Source organism: Buceros rhinoceros, unplaced genomic scaffold (assembly GCF_000710305.1).
Source record: "Buceros rhinoceros silvestris isolate BGI_N320 unplaced genomic scaffold, ASM71030v1 scaffold16941, whole genome shotgun sequence".
Classification (NCBI taxonomy): domain Eukaryota; kingdom Metazoa; phylum Chordata; class Aves; order Bucerotiformes; family Bucerotidae; genus Buceros; species Buceros rhinoceros.
Genome location: NW_010395000.1, coordinates 1009 through 20168, shown reverse-complemented (window position 1 = coordinate 20168; position 19160 = coordinate 1009). Strand labels below are relative to the sequence as shown.

Below are 19160 nucleotides of genomic sequence, written 5' to 3'. Positions count from 1 at the left end.
AAAAAAAAAAAAAAAAAAGAGAGAGAAAAAGCAGCTGTCTGAAATGAGAGTACAGATGAGATGAGCGCAGACAGAAGGAAAATGTTTTTGAAAGGGAATAGGTGGGAGGAGGAGAAACACCGTAGGCTTTTAATAAGTAGTTTAGTTTTATTCCTGTGCTATGTTTGTTTCGTGTTTCCTAGCTCAGATTTGAAGGGATTACAGGCTGTGCAGATTTTATGTTCAGGTCCCACTCGTGTGACCAAACTCTGTATTTCATAGGAGATCGTTTTCTTTCTTTCTTCTTCTAGGAACTCTATGGCTATGGTTTATTTTCAGTGCCCTCTCACAGACTTGCTTTGCAAACAGATGTCATATGGAGCTCCCAGCTCAGAGGGTGGCAGTGTCCAATTCTGTCTGCAGTATTTCACTCCGTCTTAGTCTATTACAAAGCGTCTTTTTAATTCCTCTTGCAATTTCCTTTGAAGGTCAGCCATGAAAAATTGATTTGTTCACATTACTAATCCCAACTCTCCCGACATTTCAAGGAGGAATTTTAGTGGTGTAACCCTTAATCTGAGATGTTACAGGAACTAAGCCTCCAAGTGTGTTTTGGATTTTATGTTATGAAAGATCTGTAGGTGCTGTATCTCATCATGTGAAACACCTTGAACACCTCTGAATTTTGTAACTTAGCCCTTTGAATTTCGAGTCTCTTCTGCTCAAAGACCTGAGTTGTTTGCATCTACCAATAAAAATGTGTCATTTTTAGATCAAAATCAGCTACTACTTTAGTAGGAATTTCCAAAGGGTATGAATATTTAAAAAAAAAGGCTGCTCATTGGGCTTGTCAGTTCTTTGAGAACCCAAGTCCCAGCACTGAGGTCCATGCGTGAGCTCTCCAGGGCCATCATTCAGGCTGCACTCGGAGGTTATTTATGAGAAGTGGGGCTGTGATGTGGAGGGCGGGTTGAGACTTGGGCACAGCAGTGATCTCAGGAGGACACCACGGCAGGACTGACTGCTTCTAAGGGTGTAAATGGTAACAGGAGGAGCACACAACATCTCGAGTATAGAGATGGATGTTTGAGAGGAAGTATGGTGCCACTGCTTCATACGGTCTGGACTACGTTCTCACGCCGAACAAATGTAATGAAACACAGGCTGTGTAGATCAGAGACCTCTGACACTTCTCAGGGTTGCAGCTATAGGTAAGTTGCATCATCTGTCTCCTACAGAGACCTGGCAGGTAAACAAGACACTTTCAGATGAATCTGACCACAGGTCAGAGTTCTGTGTCACCAACCCATTCAATTTATCTGTAGTTCAGCAATAACAAATAAAGCTTTGTTAAAAGAACCCGAGAGCTCGTCTTGAGGTGCTCTGTCAGAGGCTTTCTTGACTTAGTTTGTATGTCAAGCCCTATCCTCAGGTGTTTCATGATACCCCCTTTATACAGACAAAATGGAAAAACAACTCCCTGTAATTAAGTCCTTGTGATGAAGTCTTGCTGTTCCAAGGCACTAAACAAAGCTGGTCATCTTCCTTGTTCAGTGTCTAAGCAGGTAAGGGTTTTTTGGTCTTTGGAAAGAACCTTGTGAATGGGTGACCAGAAAGTGCTCTATCTGCAATGGACTCACACTCACTTCAGTTAGTGTAACGGCCATTATCTCAGAGTTGCTCCTAATTTAGACCAGAGAACAGAATTTTTATCTGAAGGAGGAGAAAATTGGGCTCAATGGTTTCTAGTGCAACTGGCATGGGCATGAGATTTCTTTTTTGGATTGCTGTAACTTCACATGCGTTATGCTACATGCCTCAAATGCTGAAGATAACAAGAGGAAAATAAGTTGTATTTTTAGGGGACATTGCCAAGACTCTCAAATGTTATTTGTTTGGTATTTTGAAAAGAACCAGCACTGACATTTTTGCCTGGCCAGTGCCCGTGCTCAGTTGCTGAGCTGCTTGCCTTTAAGCCCCAGCCTCATGACGAAGTGCTTTTATGGTTGTTTAACACCTGCAGGTGGGGGAGAAGACATCTCCCTGAACTCAGCATAGCTTTGTGGCTCTTGGTAGAGGGATTTTAGGAAATGACTGGGAAGTATGTGCTAGGATTATCTGGTAATGCACCATGAAAAGGGCAGGACTACTTGGGGAAGTTGCCTGCTGATACTACAGGCATTTAGCTAGGTTGCATCTGGCACGAGAAGGCAGAGCGTCTATACTGAACTTGGGGCTGCACAGCAGTGTGGAAGAAGAGGTACTAACCCATCCCACAGTGCTGTTGTATGGCATTCATCTGTTTTCTAGTATGTTGAGCTACCAGATGACAGTTGTTCTTGTGGATCGGTTACTTGGATGAAATATTGTATATTTTTATAACCTGTACTCTCACTACTCTTGGGCAAGTGAGAACTGACTTCCTGGTTGATTTTTACATCATGATTGTCCCTTTGCTTAAAATTTCTCTGCACGTTGCTTCTTAAGAATACCCTGCTCATGCATATTAGTTTTCTTTGTGTCCGTGAACACACCTTTGTGGACTCTCCACCATCACATGTGTTATTAGTTGGTGGAACTTAAGTGCTTAAAATAAGGATGAGACTTCTGAAAATGCATCTATCTTCAATTTCTCTGGGATAGAACCTTCTATTTGCAAAATCCGCATTATTTTGGAATGCTTCCTGTGCATATGTTGTCTGTTTCTAATGCTCTCAGAAGATACTGTCCATTTGAGAACATTACACTTCGTTCCTTCCTAAAGAAACACCATACTTGTGTGCCAAGTTTGCAGTAAGCTGCAGCCAGTATTCTGGCTTTTAAGACTGAAATCCGAAGGGTAACAGCAGTAAGAGGAGACAGTAGGCGCTTCTATGTTGTTGTCTGCAGACATCCCAAGTTTCACCCCATATGAGATTTACTGTGTTTACTTCTCTGTGCACTCATTGGTATTAACGGGAGCGAGAGCGGCCTTGCCGGCTGTGCTGGGATCTGGGCTCTGGCTGGTGGGTTCTGTGCCCTGTTTTGCCAAAATTCTCTTATCTTCTGTGTTCTCCACTTCATCCATCCTACAATGATTGTTCCCTGCGTGCAGGGCATTGGTACAGCAGTTATTTAGTGCTATCTACCCACAAACGTTGGAGATGATCTGAAGGAGAGGAGCAGCAGTGTGCAAAGTGCTGTTCCTATATGAGAAACCACGTGTGCTCAAGCAGCTGGCGTTCCGCAGGTGGATGGAGATGGTGTGCTGCCAGATCAGTTTGCACTAACCAGTGCACGCTGTAAAGCAAAATGTTCTCTTTATCCTTGTTCACAGGAGCATCCCCTTATGGATGGCTCCTCGCAGAGGGACAGTTCTGTATACAGACAACAGAGATGAAAACAAAATGCGTCAGCTGGGAGCTGTGGTGCTCACACAGCAGAGGGGACGCTTCTTGCTGGGTCACTGCCCTGAGCTCTCTGCTATGGTTATCCTCATTTGTCCTCTTTCACTCTTAACAATTTTGACAGTGCTTCCTTCTCTAGTCTCTCATCTCTTAAGCCAAAGACTTTGTGCTGTTTAAATTGGCCCATTCCTTTGTGCCAAGGTCAAAAATGGATTGGGGGAGGTGGGGTGCGTGCTCTCATTTTTACAAATGGTCTTGTGTATTATAGTAAAAAAAAAAAAAAATTCCAATTAAATGCAGAGTAGAGCTGAAAATCGCAATGGTCTGGTAATTGCTGTACCAACCTAGATGAAGGTATTGCTTAGTGATCAAATGTCAACAGGTTTCATAAACAGCAAATGACTTTAAGTTGACATAAAGAAAGCCTCTCTGGAGGTCACTGTAAATACCAGATTTATTGTGCCTCAGTGGAGAATGTGCTGAAAATGGAAAGGGAAATGTCACCGCAGATCTTTAGAGTCTCTCAGTAAAATGGAAGGGTTGTTGATGCCTGCAGTAAAGTCTTTTAACTCCTTGAACTAACTGTTGACAAGCCATATTTAATACTTGGTAACCTCTTAATAAATAAAATCCTTATTTTTCAGGTCAGACTATGATGACTGGAGACCAGCTCTGGCCAGCTTGCTTCAACCTATCCCATTTCCCAAGGAGTAAGTTTGCACTGTCTTAGTATTTACTGGCTTTTTCTTGTTACTGTTGTTTTATGGTGAAATACAATGTCAAGTAAAACCCGATGGTAATAGAGCTTTGTGCATCTGGTATTGATTGAGAATCTAGAGTTGATTTTGACGGATGCAGATGGACATGAAGACTTCCCCAGCTTCATCTTCCTTCCCCATTTCTCTAAGAAAAAATGGTTAACTAGAGATGGGCAGATGGGAAAGGAAGGGAAGCTGGTGAGGAGAGAGCAGAGAGAGAGATTTAGTGGAGGAGGGTGCTTTAGTAGCGTCACAGAGACTCGTATCATTTGTGTTTTGCATTAAATGAAGAAGCTACCCTACGGATCAGCCAAGCTCCCTCGGAAACCTATTAATGAACAGGAGTGTTTTATAAAATGCAGACCTCCACGGACAAACATTACAACCTATAATTGTACAATTTGCTAGCTTATCACATCCCCTAATGACCTGATGTCTTGAATCAGAGAGGTCTAATCCTCCACGCCAGGTTACCTGGGTTACAGCGAGAGCTTGGAGATAGGCAACAGAGACATCATTTACCTAAGTCAAACGGGAGTCCGGGGGGAGGTGTAAACCATACCACGATGCAAGGCACTTCATAGAGTGGCCATTAATTGCTTTACTGATGTATGATGTTAATTAGCTGTGACCATGCCTTAATTGCATTGCAATTAAAGAATTCACCTGGCTCTTGGAGGTAGCCAAAGTTCGGTTTCTAATTACACAGCCGTATTGTCTTTTACTTACTTTCTTCTGACCCAAAGCTCCCACTGACGTTAGTCAGAGCCTTGTCTAAGACAGGGATCAGGAAAAGCTACAAGAATTGTTCCAACTGATTTTTTTTTTCCCCCCCTTCATTTTTTTCCGACTAATGAAGACTAATGGAGAAGACTTTGCCTGATCTTTTTTGGAAAGATTATTCTTTTTATCTTACGTGCTGCAGTTCATTAGCAAATCTTTTTATTATCTGGAAAGAACAGGAAAGTGGTTGGTTGGTTTGGTTGGTTTGGTTGTTTTTCCTTCCCTCCCTTTTCCCAAATCCTCATACTCTTCTCTTTTAAATTTCAGAGCTCTTGCACATGAGAAATTCACAAAGTAAGTTTGTGGGGCTTATTTGTTTTACTGAAGGTGTTCATTACTTAAAATACTTGTACTGGTCAGTAGTAGCAATGAGGCATTATTCAATGTTCTGTCTCTAATGATTTTTATCTGTGAGGGGCTGTAAGCATGTTCTGTAGCAGTAAAAAGATGTAGTTTTATTTGTAATTGAGTGTGACAGCAGGAGCCCAAGGACTAAAGACACTGGATGCTGATAGAATTACGAACAAGTTTGTCACTGCACGTCTCTGAAGGCTTCTCTAGGCTGTTGTGAATAGACACTGTCCTTGGTAATCACTTTTAGACCTCCTGTTTCCTTCCTGTGGAGGCAGTTTAACTTTTTTCTCTCTGAAGTGCATGAATATATTTAAAGTGTAATCCAAGAGAAATGTGACACTTGGGTGAATACTGCAACCAGCAACTCCTTATTCTTGTTCTTTTAACTGTTTTTTTTTCAGGGAGCTGAAATACGTGATTCAAAGATTTGCAGAAGACCCGAGGCAAGAAGTGAGTTTATTGCCAGTTTACACAGAGTATTGATTGGAGGGATTGCAAGTATCCTTGTTCAGAAGATCTCTCCTTAAGTAGCGTGTTTCAAAAGATGCTGCGGTTTTGCTCTGCTTGAGTCTCTTAGGCAGCAATAGCCACTCAGGGCACACGGTCTTGGTATGAATGGTTGCTTGCCTCCTGTATAAGCATGCATTGTGACCTCCTTGTCTGGCACCACCAATGTCCTTGCTCTGCAGTAAACTGCAACCAGCAAGATTTTTCCACTCTGAATCTTTCAGAGCTTTTCATCTTCTGTACCAGAAAAAGGAAGCAAAATCCATGGATCCACACAGCTTACAAAATAACAGGTTTTGTTTAGCTGCTTTTCAGTTGCATTGTGTGTAAATGACCGTAATTCTCATGAATTAGCAGGAGAAATGGGATGGGAGGTGTGTTACTGGAATGAGTGCATAGTGGTGGCTGACTGCTTCATAGCTGCACACGTAGCTTGTTCAACATCATCAGCTTTGGCTGAGTCAGAGGGAACCTCTCATCCATATTAATTTTTGGTGTTGGCATAAAGGGCAGAAATCTCCCCCAAACCGGGGTAAGGAGGCTGTGTCGCCATCATCATTGTCCATAACTCCTGGATTTCATGGTTTTAGCCTTTGTGAGCAGTAGTTATCCTTGTCAGCTAAAAGAGACCTTGTCTTAGAATGGCACCAGGATTTCATCTGCCGCTATTATTACATGCCCAAAGGAAAGAGCATGGACTCCACCTTCCCCCCCCGCCTCAAAGATTGAAAGAGAACATGTGTCGCTTCGAGGGGGAGGGGAAAACAAAAGGAAAAAAGAAAAAAGCTTAATTATGACTCCTCTGTTAAACTGTGGGACTAGATATAGTAATCTCTACAGTGGGCCAAATTTAATGGTTGCTCACTGGTGCCAGTTCTTCTGTGCAACTTCTGTCTCGCATATCCCTGTTGAATTTTCCTTGTGGACTTCCTTCACCCAGACTTTGGTCAAATTTTGTTACAGCAGGAGTAATAAGATTTTTTAATGTTTGGAATGAGCAAACCATGAGCCATTGCATTTGGTATGCAGATCACATTGGAAGTATAGACACACGTGCTGGGAGGATGGGGGGAAAATGGCAGAAGCTCAGAAATTTGAGTCTGTTTTGTTTGTTTTCAGATGGTTGTGGTTTTTTTCAAGTGAAAGTAGCTGTTCTAGGTTAGAGACATTTTGTGTCTGATTTGTGTAAAGGGAATGAAAAAGGCCATGCAATTAGCAATGATACAGCTTTCCTTCTTGTTTATACTGAAAAATGGAGTCTGTGAGTGGAGACCTGCCTGCAGCTCTGGAGACTGGAATATTAACCATGAAATTTCCAGCAGTCCCCGGTTTTGCAGTTACTTCCTTTGGTCCAGTGTGGGAGCCGCTGGGAATTATTGGCAGGAACTCTAACCTTCCCAATGTCTTTGCTTTTTGGCAGGTCCACTCATGTTTGCTGAGTGTGCGGGCTGGTAAAGACGGCTGGTTCCAGCTCTACAGCCCTGGAGGAGTGGCATGTGACGATGATGGAGAGCTGTTTGCTAGTATGGTACGTGTCTACAACGATGTAACTTCTTCACAGTAGCTAATGCGTGGTTGGCAATTACAAGATTTACTTGCTTTTGTCAAAAAAATTATCAAAATCATGGTTCTGTGAACCATGAGTGTTCATCAGGAAATCTAAATCTTTGCATCCAACTTCCTTGCAGTCACATGTTGGTTAACATGTTAGGTTTCTCGAGCTTTGCTGTGTTTTTTTGCTGGTAGTGTAAGGCACAAAACCACACACGTACGTATGTGTGTGCGTACGTATCCATGTGTTTTTTGTATTTATAAATATGTTTCTTTGTGTGGCTGTATAAAAAAACTCTCAGAGAATATGGAATACTGGGAGACAGGGGAGACAGGCACAGCCACATCTATAGTTTTCATTTGTAGGCTACCCTGGACTTCAAACAGAACAGTAACATCGAATTAATCAGAGGATGGGTAAATAGATGTGAAAATGTGCAAGCAGTTTCTCTGCTCAATTACATTGTTGTGGGGAGGTGTAATTAGAAACCAGCATTTCCTTTCCCTCAGTTATTTCTTTTGCACCTCTTCAAAGGACTAAACAGAAAATAACAGGTTTACTCACTGATGCTACCACTGGTTTCCTGTGTCACCTGGGTCAAGTCATGTACGTCTCACGGTGTATTAATTCTCCATTATAGCAAGTAAGATGGAGATGGTATTACTTCCTTTCCCTGGTGAGGGTGAAAACGTTTGTGGAAGTTGGCTGTTGAGTATACAGTGAAGTGACTTTCAAGGGGATCTACATGTTGTGCATCTCCCCCATGCTGTGAACATTGTGGGACACAAGAACATGTATGTCTGTTTATACTCTTAAATTCAGATGGATTAGGTACCTTTGAAAGAGATAGGGGACAAAGACTGTTTACAAAAGATTTCATCCCTCTTCACTGTTTCTGCTCTGTTTGAAAATTTTTTCAGAACTGTATAATTTCTTCTGAGAGCTTTTGTGGTCCAAGATATTTATGAGCATCAGGAGATGGCGGGCATGAGAAAGCACAATGCTAACACACATTAATATGCAGTACTCTGTGCCCTTTGCAAGGATGTTGATAAATACTTAAAGAGCTGCTAACGACTAACCATAAAGTTTGAAAACATCCTGTTCTGAGATGGACCTTACATTAGTGTTAGCATCAGTATTTTCTGCCGCTCAAGAAAACCTCCAAAAAAGCTTAGTGATAACTGCATGAAATGAAATCCTTTCTGGCCAGAAGCACATTGTTTTTATAAGGCCACCTGAGCTGGTGGATACTTACGAGAAAAATTTATATTTTTCTAAAGGCCCTGCTGGTAATGAAGCCATGAGGAAGAAGAATTGCATGGTAGCACATGATCCACATAGAATTGACCCCATCATGGTGTGGTTGCAATATTTTTAGCAGCACTGAACATAGTCCAGGCAATACCATGAACCAGGGGGACCACAGAACATACTTACAAGCTTACTGTAGGGTACTGCTGATGGTGAATCTGCATAATGGAACTCTTACTGCGCAGCCTTTGGAAACTCCAAACTCTCACACAGCGCTTTGCCAGCAAGCTGGCGAATCAGCCATCTGAGCCGTAAAATAAGACTTTCAGCTAGGAACCCAAAATTCTCTGCAGCTAATCTCTAGGGCTTTTAAACAGGAAGGACTATTGCCAGCCTCTTTTGTGAGAAAAGGCTCTCGTATTTGCTTTGTACAAGCGGCTTTGCATTTCTGCCATAGGTGTCACTATGTGACATCACCCAATGCTTCCTGGAGCTAGGAGAGAGTCTGCAGGACACTTCTGTCAGCTAGTGGACTCGAAGGAGTCTTACTCAGGCAGTGTTCTCAGCATTTCTTTCCTTTCAGGGAAAACTGAGCAAAAGGGAAATCAAGATAATGACCCAAGAACATGAAAGCACATGAAGTCACCTCTGATTTAGGGCTCAGGACAGCTGGATTTTCTTAAGGCACTCCTTCTTCCTTCCGCAGTCAGCTCCTGTCTGTTCATCCTGAACAGGTGACTTTGTCTGTCACCACCCCATAACCAGTGCTAGTGTTCAGCCAGCAGACCGCCAGCCCTGCTGCCTTTTACCTCGACACCCAGCCCACACAACCCTTGCTCACCAGCTGGCATCTCCAGAGAAACTGAACCACAAACAGATGCGAAAGCAAAATCTCCTGTGGTTCCCCTGGGGCTGGGTTCATCATGTTACTAGGGATGGGGGCAATCGCACAGCTGCTCTGCTGTTTCCTGGGCAGCCTGTATCAGACCTCTGGGTGTCAGCTGAGCTCCGTTATGGTGCAAAACTACCTGCTCCCTCATGAGCTGAAGGTGATGGCATCACCTTTTTCAAAAAGCCACTTCGAATCCGCAATAAAGCTGTTGAGAGACTGTAACTATCATCGAAAGGAGGGAATCCTTATCCTTATGTTTGTTGCAAATACTTATATTTGTTTTTCTGCGTAGCAATGCCCCTTCCAGAGGTATATGTCTGTCTTAGGCTTACACCTCTAACGTTAGCTCTGTTTCTCAAATAGGTTCATATTTTAATGGGATCCTGCTATAAAACAAAGAAGTTCCTGCTTTCACTGGCTGAAAATAAATTGGGACCTTGCATGCTGCTGGCTTTGAGGGGTAACCAGACAATGGTAGAGGTAAGCCCTAAACATACACAGTGATGTAGGTTTTCGAGCAGTATTCAGATTCGGTTTCACACTGCCTTTCCCAGAATCAGAGCTAGCGGAACTAGAGAAGCTGAGTTCAGGTTTGTGCTGTATCAAACACCAGCAGCAGGCAGTTGTGTTTCTCTTGATTACGTGGAACAGAATATTGTTGTTTGGCTGATCTGTGTGTGAATTACATGAAAGGCAGGTGCAAGAATTTTTGGAGAGAGAGATTGTTTGCTATAATCCAGTTGGAGAGATGGGAAATAAATGGTCATGATGGTACAGGCCGTGGTGAGGGGTCGGAAAGCAGAACCACGGGGCTTTTCCACGACTGAATACCTGATGCTCGTGTGGCCACTTACAAAAAGGAGCAGTGCCCACCAAGTGCGTTTACAAAACCTTACTTGCATTAATACACATTTTTTGTGCTTGTGATTGGTTAGTTTGTGTGTATTTTTCTAGGTTTCTTTAGAGAAGTTTCTTGATAAATGTCATAATAAATTTTAAACGGAAATAGGTTGAAATTGATTAAAAAGGATTGAATAGGTGAAAGGATTTATAACTTTTCATTGACTTCGATCTGTGCATACTAATTTAATCCAGTAAATAAAAGTGTGCTGTATGAATTTTAATATAATGTTGCTTGATTTTTTTCATTCAAAATAAATTATGGAGGGAATAAAAACATTGCATTTTAATTGCAATGGCATGATATGTAGCTGAAAAGGAAAAGCAGCATGGAGGGGCAGCTTGTGTCCTAAGCCTGTGTGACCCTCTGGAATCATCCCCTGGTGTCTAATTCACTCCTGGCAGCCCCTTGCCCAGGCATGTTTCCAGTGAGATGGTGTCCTAGCCAGAGCAGTGAGCTCCCAGTATCACCTTCTCTCGCAGCCTCTCTGGCCTTTCCCCATCCTGCCTCATGGACTAGATACACTTCACATGCATACTGCTTGCACAGAAACCCTAGCACTTAGGGACAGAAAATCCAGCACTTAGGGAACTGCTTGGCTCTACTGCTCAGGCGTGATGTCCCAGGTCTGCAGTCTGCAGTCTAGCCAGTGTACCTGGGAAACACTGGATCGATTGTACCTGTTCTGAAGAGGGCTGTGGCATGAAGCCATCTTCCAGGACTGATGCAAAGTAATTGCACCTCTTGATCAGAAGGAATGAGCACTAATGGAAGACAGGATAGATAGACTGACTGTCAAAGATTAGAGTTCATTCTTTATAAATAAAATATTGGCTTCTTGTGTTTGAAGGTCAGTAAATGTTGCCATGATCCTCTTACCTAGCTTGCATAATACACGCTCTAAAAGCTTACCCAGTCATTCAAACTAGTATACCTGGTGTAATCAGGGTATTTGGGAGAAATTGATTGTAAGCACTGCAGTGACCACTCTTCTTTCATCCTCCTGCTAGATTTTGTGTTTGATGCTGGAATATAACATCATTGATAATAACGACACCCAGCTCCAGATCATCTCTACCCTGGAAAGCACAGACGTGGGAAAGAGAATGTATGAACAGCTGTGTGACAGGCAGAGGGAGTTAAAAGAGCTGGTATGTTGCCCTGCACGCAGTATTGCCATAGCACATCGTGGTCTGTACTCTCCAGAAATGGAGGTACAAAAGAAAGACAAGCAGGGTGTGAAATTCCTGGTTAACAACAGGATGGGAGCAGTATTTGGAGGATTTTGCAGTGAATATATATACCGTGTGATATTTACTGATGTGTCTAATCCCATACTATGTTTATGAATGATATCCAATAACCTGCTCTGAATCTGTGTGGAAGAATAAAGGTGGAACCCTGCTGTCTTAAGATCTTACAAGTCAGCTTGTCAAATTCTGCCACCTTTTGACATATGAATAGCAAATGGTTCTAGTGCTGGCCAGCATTTCTTAATGCTTTGACATTCACAGCATTTCACCGAGATGGTCTTTAGGTCTGGTTCTCAGAGCTAGAGCCTATGAGAAGGTTTTTTTTTCCTGATTTCAAAGACAGGATCTACAGGTTGAAGACAGATCTGCTCTCTTTAGCACTTTTTCACCTATGCAAATATACCCACAGTCTTTCTTCTTTCACATTTATATTTGTCTTCTTTGACCCCTGTTCCCAGCCTGAAAAGTGTATGTGTTTTTGGAAGCAAACCAAAAGATTTTACCAGCTGTGGGTTTCCAACCCCTTTGCTACCTTAGTCCAGCATTTTAAGTCTGTTTCCTCCAAAGTGAAAGTAACTGAATAATGTTGGGCTGAATCAGACAAAATGCTGACCCATGGCACGAGGACCACTAGCTGTGGTTAGTGAACGTCTTCAGGGTAGCAACATCTAGCATGCAGAGAAAAAAGTTTTCAGTGCAGAAAAAGGAGGGAAGAGGTGGAAGGGTGGCAGGGAGCTTGGAAATCGGAGGAGGGTTTGCTCTGTGAAGAGCTTGCTGTACTTTGGTTGGGCTGAACTGTAGAATGGCAACTTGTTTGACCAAAATATCTTCTCTCTTCCAGCAAAGAAAAGGTGGTCCCACCAGGCTAACACTGCCATCCAAGTCCACAGTAAGTTAATCCCATCAATAGAAAAAACAAGCTTTGTCTTTCTCTACTTAAAACTGTGATTTTTGTTTGCCATGTGGCACAGCGGTTTTGGTCAGTCGAGAGGGGAGCCATTCTGTGTGCGCTGACAGCACGACTGGAGTTTACACAAGGGCACATTTCTGCTCTTGGGTCTGTGCAGCAGTTTCTAATGCCAGTACAAGCATCGCACTGTCACATTTATACTGGTGTGCGGATTTGGGGACAGAATTTTGCATTAAAAAAGCAGAATTCACGATGTCTAGGTCTGGATCTTAGACACGAAAGTCTGAAAGAGACCCATCGCTGTTGCAGTTAAGCTGGTGTAAACCCAGGCTAACTTTACTGAGGCCAGGAAATGTCCTGAACACAGTTTGGATCTAGAATGTGCAGTGAAATCTTCAGTAAGTTAAAGGGCCCATCTCTGACATTTGTTCTGACACTAAAGCCTTCATGTCTCATAAGGAAACACGTGCAAAGAAAATTTTTGTCCTGAAGCCTGGATAAATTTTTCCCAGGGTGTGTGAAGCAGCGCTGCTACAAGAGCCCAGCTGCTCGCCAAAGAAACAGAAACTTCTCTGTGTGGTTCTCTGACTGTAAACAAGTGGTGTAATTGTGCAACTCGTGCTGGTGAACAGTATCATGACACCGCTGCGGATGATGGCAGGCTGAGGAGCCAGTAATCCCCCTCATCAATCTGTTCTTGGCTTTCAGGATGCAGACCTGGCCCGCTTGCTAAGCTCAGGATCTTTTGGAAATTTGGAAAACCTCAGCCTGGCCTTTACCAATGTGACAAGTGCTTGTGCTGAGCACCTCATTAAACTGCCTTCGCTCAAGCAGCTGAACCTGTGGTCAACTCAGGTAAGTGCTTTGCAGACTGAAACTCAGAGCAAGAACCAATGCTGACTAATTCTGAAATTTCACATTATGTCAGCGTGAGAAGGGTGTGTGAAGAGGCTTGCTTAGAATGAATTCGTCCTCATGCTATTTTTAAGGGCCTTCCTCTGGTCTAGCTCATCTTGGAGGCTGATTTTTCTGTTTACTTTTTTTTTTAAATGTATTTACTTTTTAATTATAAAAGGGTTGCTGCCGTCTTGGGTTGAATGTTTCAGTCTGGCATTGTTGGTACTGTAGAGTTTGCTGCCATTCATCTGAGAAGTGCTTATGCTCTCACCCATTTAGGATGAAAAAAATGATGGTGTGCAGCTCTTCTGGTCAAGCAAAACACAGAGTCTCTGCAGTGTAGGCAGTGAATTACTCTGAATGCTGATCAACCAGAATTTCTCTAAAAACAACAGCAACTAAAAGAAACTCAAATAATGAATAAAAGAAGAAAACTATAATGAGAGTGTGGTTATTCTGTAAGCAAAAAGAGGCCAAGTTAACTGAATAAATTATTCAGCTCTTAACTGAAAGAGCTTTTAAAACTAATTTTTTCTTCTACGTTTCCCTGCTGGTTTTGGTCTCTGAGGTTCTCCTCTGAATGGGTTTTCCCCATTTTCTGCGAGCACCTATTTGTGGTGCTCGCAGAAAATATGGTTATTCTCAGCCCAGCTGCAAAGAGCAGCATTTTTTTCACTCAAATGTCATGAAAATATCTTGGTTTGTTTTCCTAAAAACTTCTATATCCCAGAAGTTTCCTCTTTTTGTGTGGGGAAAATGAATTGGAATCTGATTGCTTGCTTGTTTTAAGACTGTCTTGTATCTCCTCCAGATTTGTCCAAACAATGTAACTTTTGGATTTGAAAACTTTGATGCTTGTTGCTCAAAATGCGTTTGATTTCACTGGACAAAGAGCCTGCTTTTTGTATGGGGTTTTTTTAATTAAAAAAAAAGAGTTCAGATTCCATTTTATTTTGCGATATCCTGGTTTCCATTAATCTAGCGTTTAGAAACGGCAGCAATGAAATGGGTCAATAGAACAATTACCAATCAATAGTACATTGTTCTTGAGACCAAAATAGCTAATTAATACCACTTGCATTCTGCTTTTTTTTGTGATGTGGTTGGGAACTGGCTGAGACTGCCACAACCATCTTGTACTAGCCTGAGCGGGAGCTCTCTCATACAAAGTCCACACTTCAAAGGCACCGTGCTAATTAAATGATGGCCTGCGGTTAAGTGCGCACAAGTCACTTAATTTTTCCACTCCCCATCTGCAAAATAGGGATAAAACTATTTGCTTTCTGCCCTGTCGTGTGAGATTGCAGTAAGTAATCTGAGCGTGGCTTTGAGGGCTCCTCTGCAAACCTCACTTCCATGTGCCCTGTTTGCACTGAGGTACTTGCACATGGTGTTCGTGCATTGTTTGAAAACAACTTTGCTTGTGCCCCACAGTTCGGAGATGCAGGGTTGCGGCTTCTCTCCGAACACCTCACGATGCTGCAAGTGCTCAACCTGTGTGAGACTCCTGTCACAGACGCTGGGCTGCTGGCACTTAGTTGTAAGTGACCCAAATAACTGTGGAGGAAAATTATGTGGGTTCGGAGGAATTCATGTGGGTTCAGACAGAAGGGGGATTTCTTGGCTGCCACAGCAGTGCTTCCGCAGGGATTTAGGACAGGCTGTGGTTGCCTATGAGTTTAAACTTGCCTCCTCCCTGCCCACTTAGGTGGCTGTTCAGCTGTAGGCAGGAGAAGTGGGACAGTGATCTGAGCCTGATGATGCTCAGTGGCCTCATGTGAGCTTTTTTGTCCTAGACCATACTCTGACTCTTGCCTCGGACTTTACTGTCAGTCTCAATCTCACTTGGTGACCTGTTGCCCTGGGACTTCCCAGCCTTTTCCCTGCACCCTCCTCTGGCTGTCCCCGCCAGGGTGGGAGTCTGACCTTATGTGCTGGAGGGCAAGATTGCAAAGCTGTGTAGCAACTTATTAGTGAGTTTAGCAACCGTGCACAGCAGGTTTCGTACCCCCTCTGGCATTTTTTGTTCCTTTATTTTTGGGGAGGTGAAGCTCTTGCTATTTGTAATCTAAATAGGACAAGGCAGAGTAGGGCCATCTATGCAGCATTCAGGATTCCCCCGCACATGGAGAGCTGCTCGACGTGCCAGAATGAGACCCTTTCCTACATCCAACAGCGTATTATAAACCTCACTCACCGGGTTTAAAGGGCTCATTTAATAGGCTTGATCCTACACAGACGTGCCTGACAGGCCAGTAGTTACGGCTCAACTTAGGAAACTATTTTGCTAAGTACTGGAGCCTAAAATGGAAATGGGGACAAGGGAGGGGAGAGGGAGGACGGCTGGATCAGCATGGCCCCTGTGTGCACTGAGAAGGGGCACTACTCAGAATAATCTGCAGGAAACTGATTATGGGAAGTTGCCTGAACTCCTTTGAAGTCAGCGGCTGTAAGCATATGCTTAATGGCCCTTCCTAAATAGGGACCTTTTCCTGGATGAGGGCCCAAACAGCTGTTTATCCATTTGTACTTCTCTATTTTATGCTATTCAGCTTTTTCCTGAGTGCTGCACATAGTCATGTCTTGTTTATACTTTGACCTCCTGTAAACCTGATATTTTAAGAAAATGCAGCATGATCATAAATATCTGTGTATTTTCTCTTGTAGCCATGAAGAGCCTGTGTAGTTTAAATATGAACAGCACCAAACTTTCAGCAGATACCTACGAAGATCTCAAGGTAATTCTGAATTACATCCACTTAAGATGAGAGGTCACTGGGCCAGGGAGAACTGGCCTTGTGGAGTGGGTAGCATGAAAGTCGTCTGAAGAGAGTGAAGTGGGTGAATTTGGAGAGATAATGAGTGAAAACAGCATCCTGAGGTTGCTGGCTTTGGACCCAGGAAACGTTTAGTACATTGAATGGATGATGAGATAGAATCAGACCCTGAATCTTTTCACCCATGCTATGCCAGAAAGGTTTCATGAAGAGGAGCGTGTTGGTCGTTCCCAGTGAGGATACAGAGACAGGTAAAGTCTAGTGCACACCTGCAAAGCCGTGTCCTGTACTGTTAACAGCACCGAAAGTAACGCTGAGCAGCATTATGGAGCTTTGATTCAGAAGGAAAAGGGAGAATTAAGAGCATTGAGGAAGGCAGAAGTTTATCTCGACACCTCTTGGACTGGAACCAGGCTTTAAACAGAAACGCCTGCTCAAATGCCCAGTTCCTGAGTTCGACATTAGGATGTCTGGTGTTACTGTTTGTGTGAGAACCTACTGCCACTTTGGCAAAATGGTGTCAAGAACTAGAACGTAGCTGTGGGAGGGGTATGGCCCCAGGTGGTTTCAAAGACGACCTCACATGCATTGGCTTTCATAACTTCACGTGGACTTCGTCTTCGCTGTAGTGTTGCATGAGTCACATCTCCCAAAATCTCACCTCTACCAACCCAAGTGCTCAAGATGAAACTTGACATTACGTTGTCTTGTGTGCTGAAACCTCAGATTGCGACAGGTTTGCTCAGAGAGGTCACAACCTTGGGCTGAGTTTCAAACTCGAGGCAAGTCCTGAAACTGCTGGGCTTTCAAAATTCGCTGCAAACGTCCCTCTTTGGTTCTGGCTGTGGAGCCAGGGATCCCCCAGGGACTCAGCTGCTAGCATGGATTTTTCCAGATCAAGTTTTCAAAACTTGTGTCACAATTGTATATGCAAAGAGGTTGTCCTTAGAATTAACAGCTGGCTGGCAGATGGTTCACACAATGGAGCTGGTATCAGGCCCCAAGCACGCACAGACAATCAAGGTCAATGCTTGCCTCTGGAGTCGAGTCTACTGGCAGGCTCCCCCAGTCCTAGCCCAGCTTCTGAGCCCCTTCACCACTAACTTCACACCAAAACTCACATTTTCCAAACCGGTCCCAGTGCTCTGGGATTGCACGAAGTCCTCAGCAGCCACACGAGGAAGTGGCTTGCCAGGGCAAACAGCAGAGCTGGCTGTGAGCAAAGGGCTGGGGGTGATGGCAGGGAATTAAAAATGCTGAGGAAACAGGTATGCCTCACTTTTTCCCCTCTCATCTCTTTCACTGAGATTTATCGTAGTGGCCGTTTTTGTGGAGCTCTCTGTGTGTGTGTGTTCAAAGGGAGGCTAATAGTTTCTTTCCCTGGGGCACGTGCTTGCAGGTCTGTTCAGAACACCTCAGTCTTCAAAGAACGCGTTTTTGATACAAATTTTTCCTTCTCCCCTTGGTGTGCGAGAGCATTTGGGGCACAAGCCAGTGATGACGTTTCCTCCTGGCTCCATCCCCCACCCCACAAAACACGCTTGCACACACAGACACCCCCATATGTACCAGGCAGGCTGAACCAGACAATAAATAAACACCCACTACTGAAGTCATTATTGCCTAACTGAAAAATTATTTGCTGGCAGTGTCTGTAGGATTATGACTAGCTCTTATCAAAATATGCGCACACATAAATCAAGGAGTGAGGTAATAATGACTCGTAGAAACTTCCAACTCCCAATTATGCCCCAGCCTAATTAACCGTGTTTGTTTGTTTTGAGAGAATTAGCCATAGAATTAGGGTCAGGGAGCTTGGAGATGGGATCGACAAGTAGGAACGGTGCAAAGCGCTGATTCACGTCTTCCTGGCGCAGGGTGATTCAGGAACAATGTGCCCAAACGCCGTGGAGTTATGGAAGAGAGATCACAAAGACCAAAATTTGCCAACGCTCTCCAAATTATTTTAATACATGGAGGGAAAAATCAAGCAAGGACTTGGTGCGGAGGCTGAAGAAGGAAGGTGTGGCTCTGCTGCAGTTGGAGTCCACTGCCTTCATGGCCAGAGCTTGACAGGTTGTGCCAAGCAAAAAAATTTGTATAAAAAATAAAGGCGAGGGTCCGATCTGGACCCAATCACCGGTGCGTGGGTTAGACGGGAGCCCCTTGGTTTTGCCGCAGGGGTGTCTTAGTCTCAAGTGCCGGCGAAGGCTCAGCAACTTGTTCCACGGTGAACACCTGCAGCTCAGCTCGCCGCTGAGCTCAGCACTGGTACCCAGAGGGGTCAAGGCCGTAGTGTGTCCTCCTGCAGTCTGTGGCCGATAGGCCAATCCCCCGGTGCTGGCGGTGCACATCTGATGGGAACTTTTCTCTGAGTCCTGAACTCATGTCGTTAATGCTGACCTTTTCCTACCCTCCCGCACAGGCTAAACTACCCAACCTGAAAGAAGTGGACGTCCGCTACACCGAAGCGTGGTGAGCTCTCCCTGCCTCCGACTCTTCTCTTTTGCTTCTCACGAGAAGGAAAAGATTTTTAAAACCAACCGGAAAATAACTTTTGGCTAATACCTGTAGAGCAGTGAGTCCTGGGACTTGGTGGTAGGAGTCGTGGTGGTGGGGTAGAGGAGTGGCATTGTGTCTGTCGGGGGGGACGGGGCAAGCCTGGACCCGGCCGGATTCTTTCAGCTTTGTGATTTCGGAATCAACGTAATTTAAATCGAAAAGGAGAAAAAAAAAAAAAAAGAAAAGGACTTTGTAGCAGCAAGAGGATTATAAAGAGGAAAAAAACACTTTTGTGGATTTTATTTGCCTTTGTGTTTTATGCCGTGTGGAGAAAAAAAAATATATTCATTTGTCATTATTTCCCTGGGTTTCCTTGGCTGGCGCCCATCCAGTCAGAACTCCTCTTTCACCAGTTTTGCTCCAGAAAATCAAACTTATAAAAATCTCGAGAGAAG

At 43.8% G+C, this 19160-nt stretch overlaps 1 protein-coding gene across 1 annotated transcript in view; it reads left to right on the top strand.

The window, feature by feature from the left end:
* The window catches only part of CMIP (c-Maf inducing protein), a 60471-nt gene extending 41518 nt beyond the window's left edge, over positions 1-18953 (top strand). The window contains exons 10-20 of the mRNA XM_010145412.1: positions 4010-4075; positions 5174-5200; positions 5662-5710; positions 7188-7313; positions 9829-9945; positions 11377-11517; positions 12461-12508; positions 13238-13384; positions 14861-14966; positions 16094-16164; positions 18629-18953. Of these exons, the coding sequence (XP_010143714.1) occupies positions 4010-4075; positions 5174-5200; positions 5662-5710; positions 7188-7313; positions 9829-9945; positions 11377-11517; positions 12461-12508; positions 13238-13384; positions 14861-14966; positions 16094-16164; positions 18629-18682 (952 nt within the window). The 3' untranslated portion in view covers positions 18683-18953. The remainder of the gene's footprint in view (positions 1-4009; positions 4076-5173; positions 5201-5661; positions 5711-7187; positions 7314-9828; positions 9946-11376; positions 11518-12460; positions 12509-13237; positions 13385-14860; positions 14967-16093; positions 16165-18628) is intronic.
* The last annotated feature ends 207 nt before the right edge of the window (positions 18954-19160 follow it).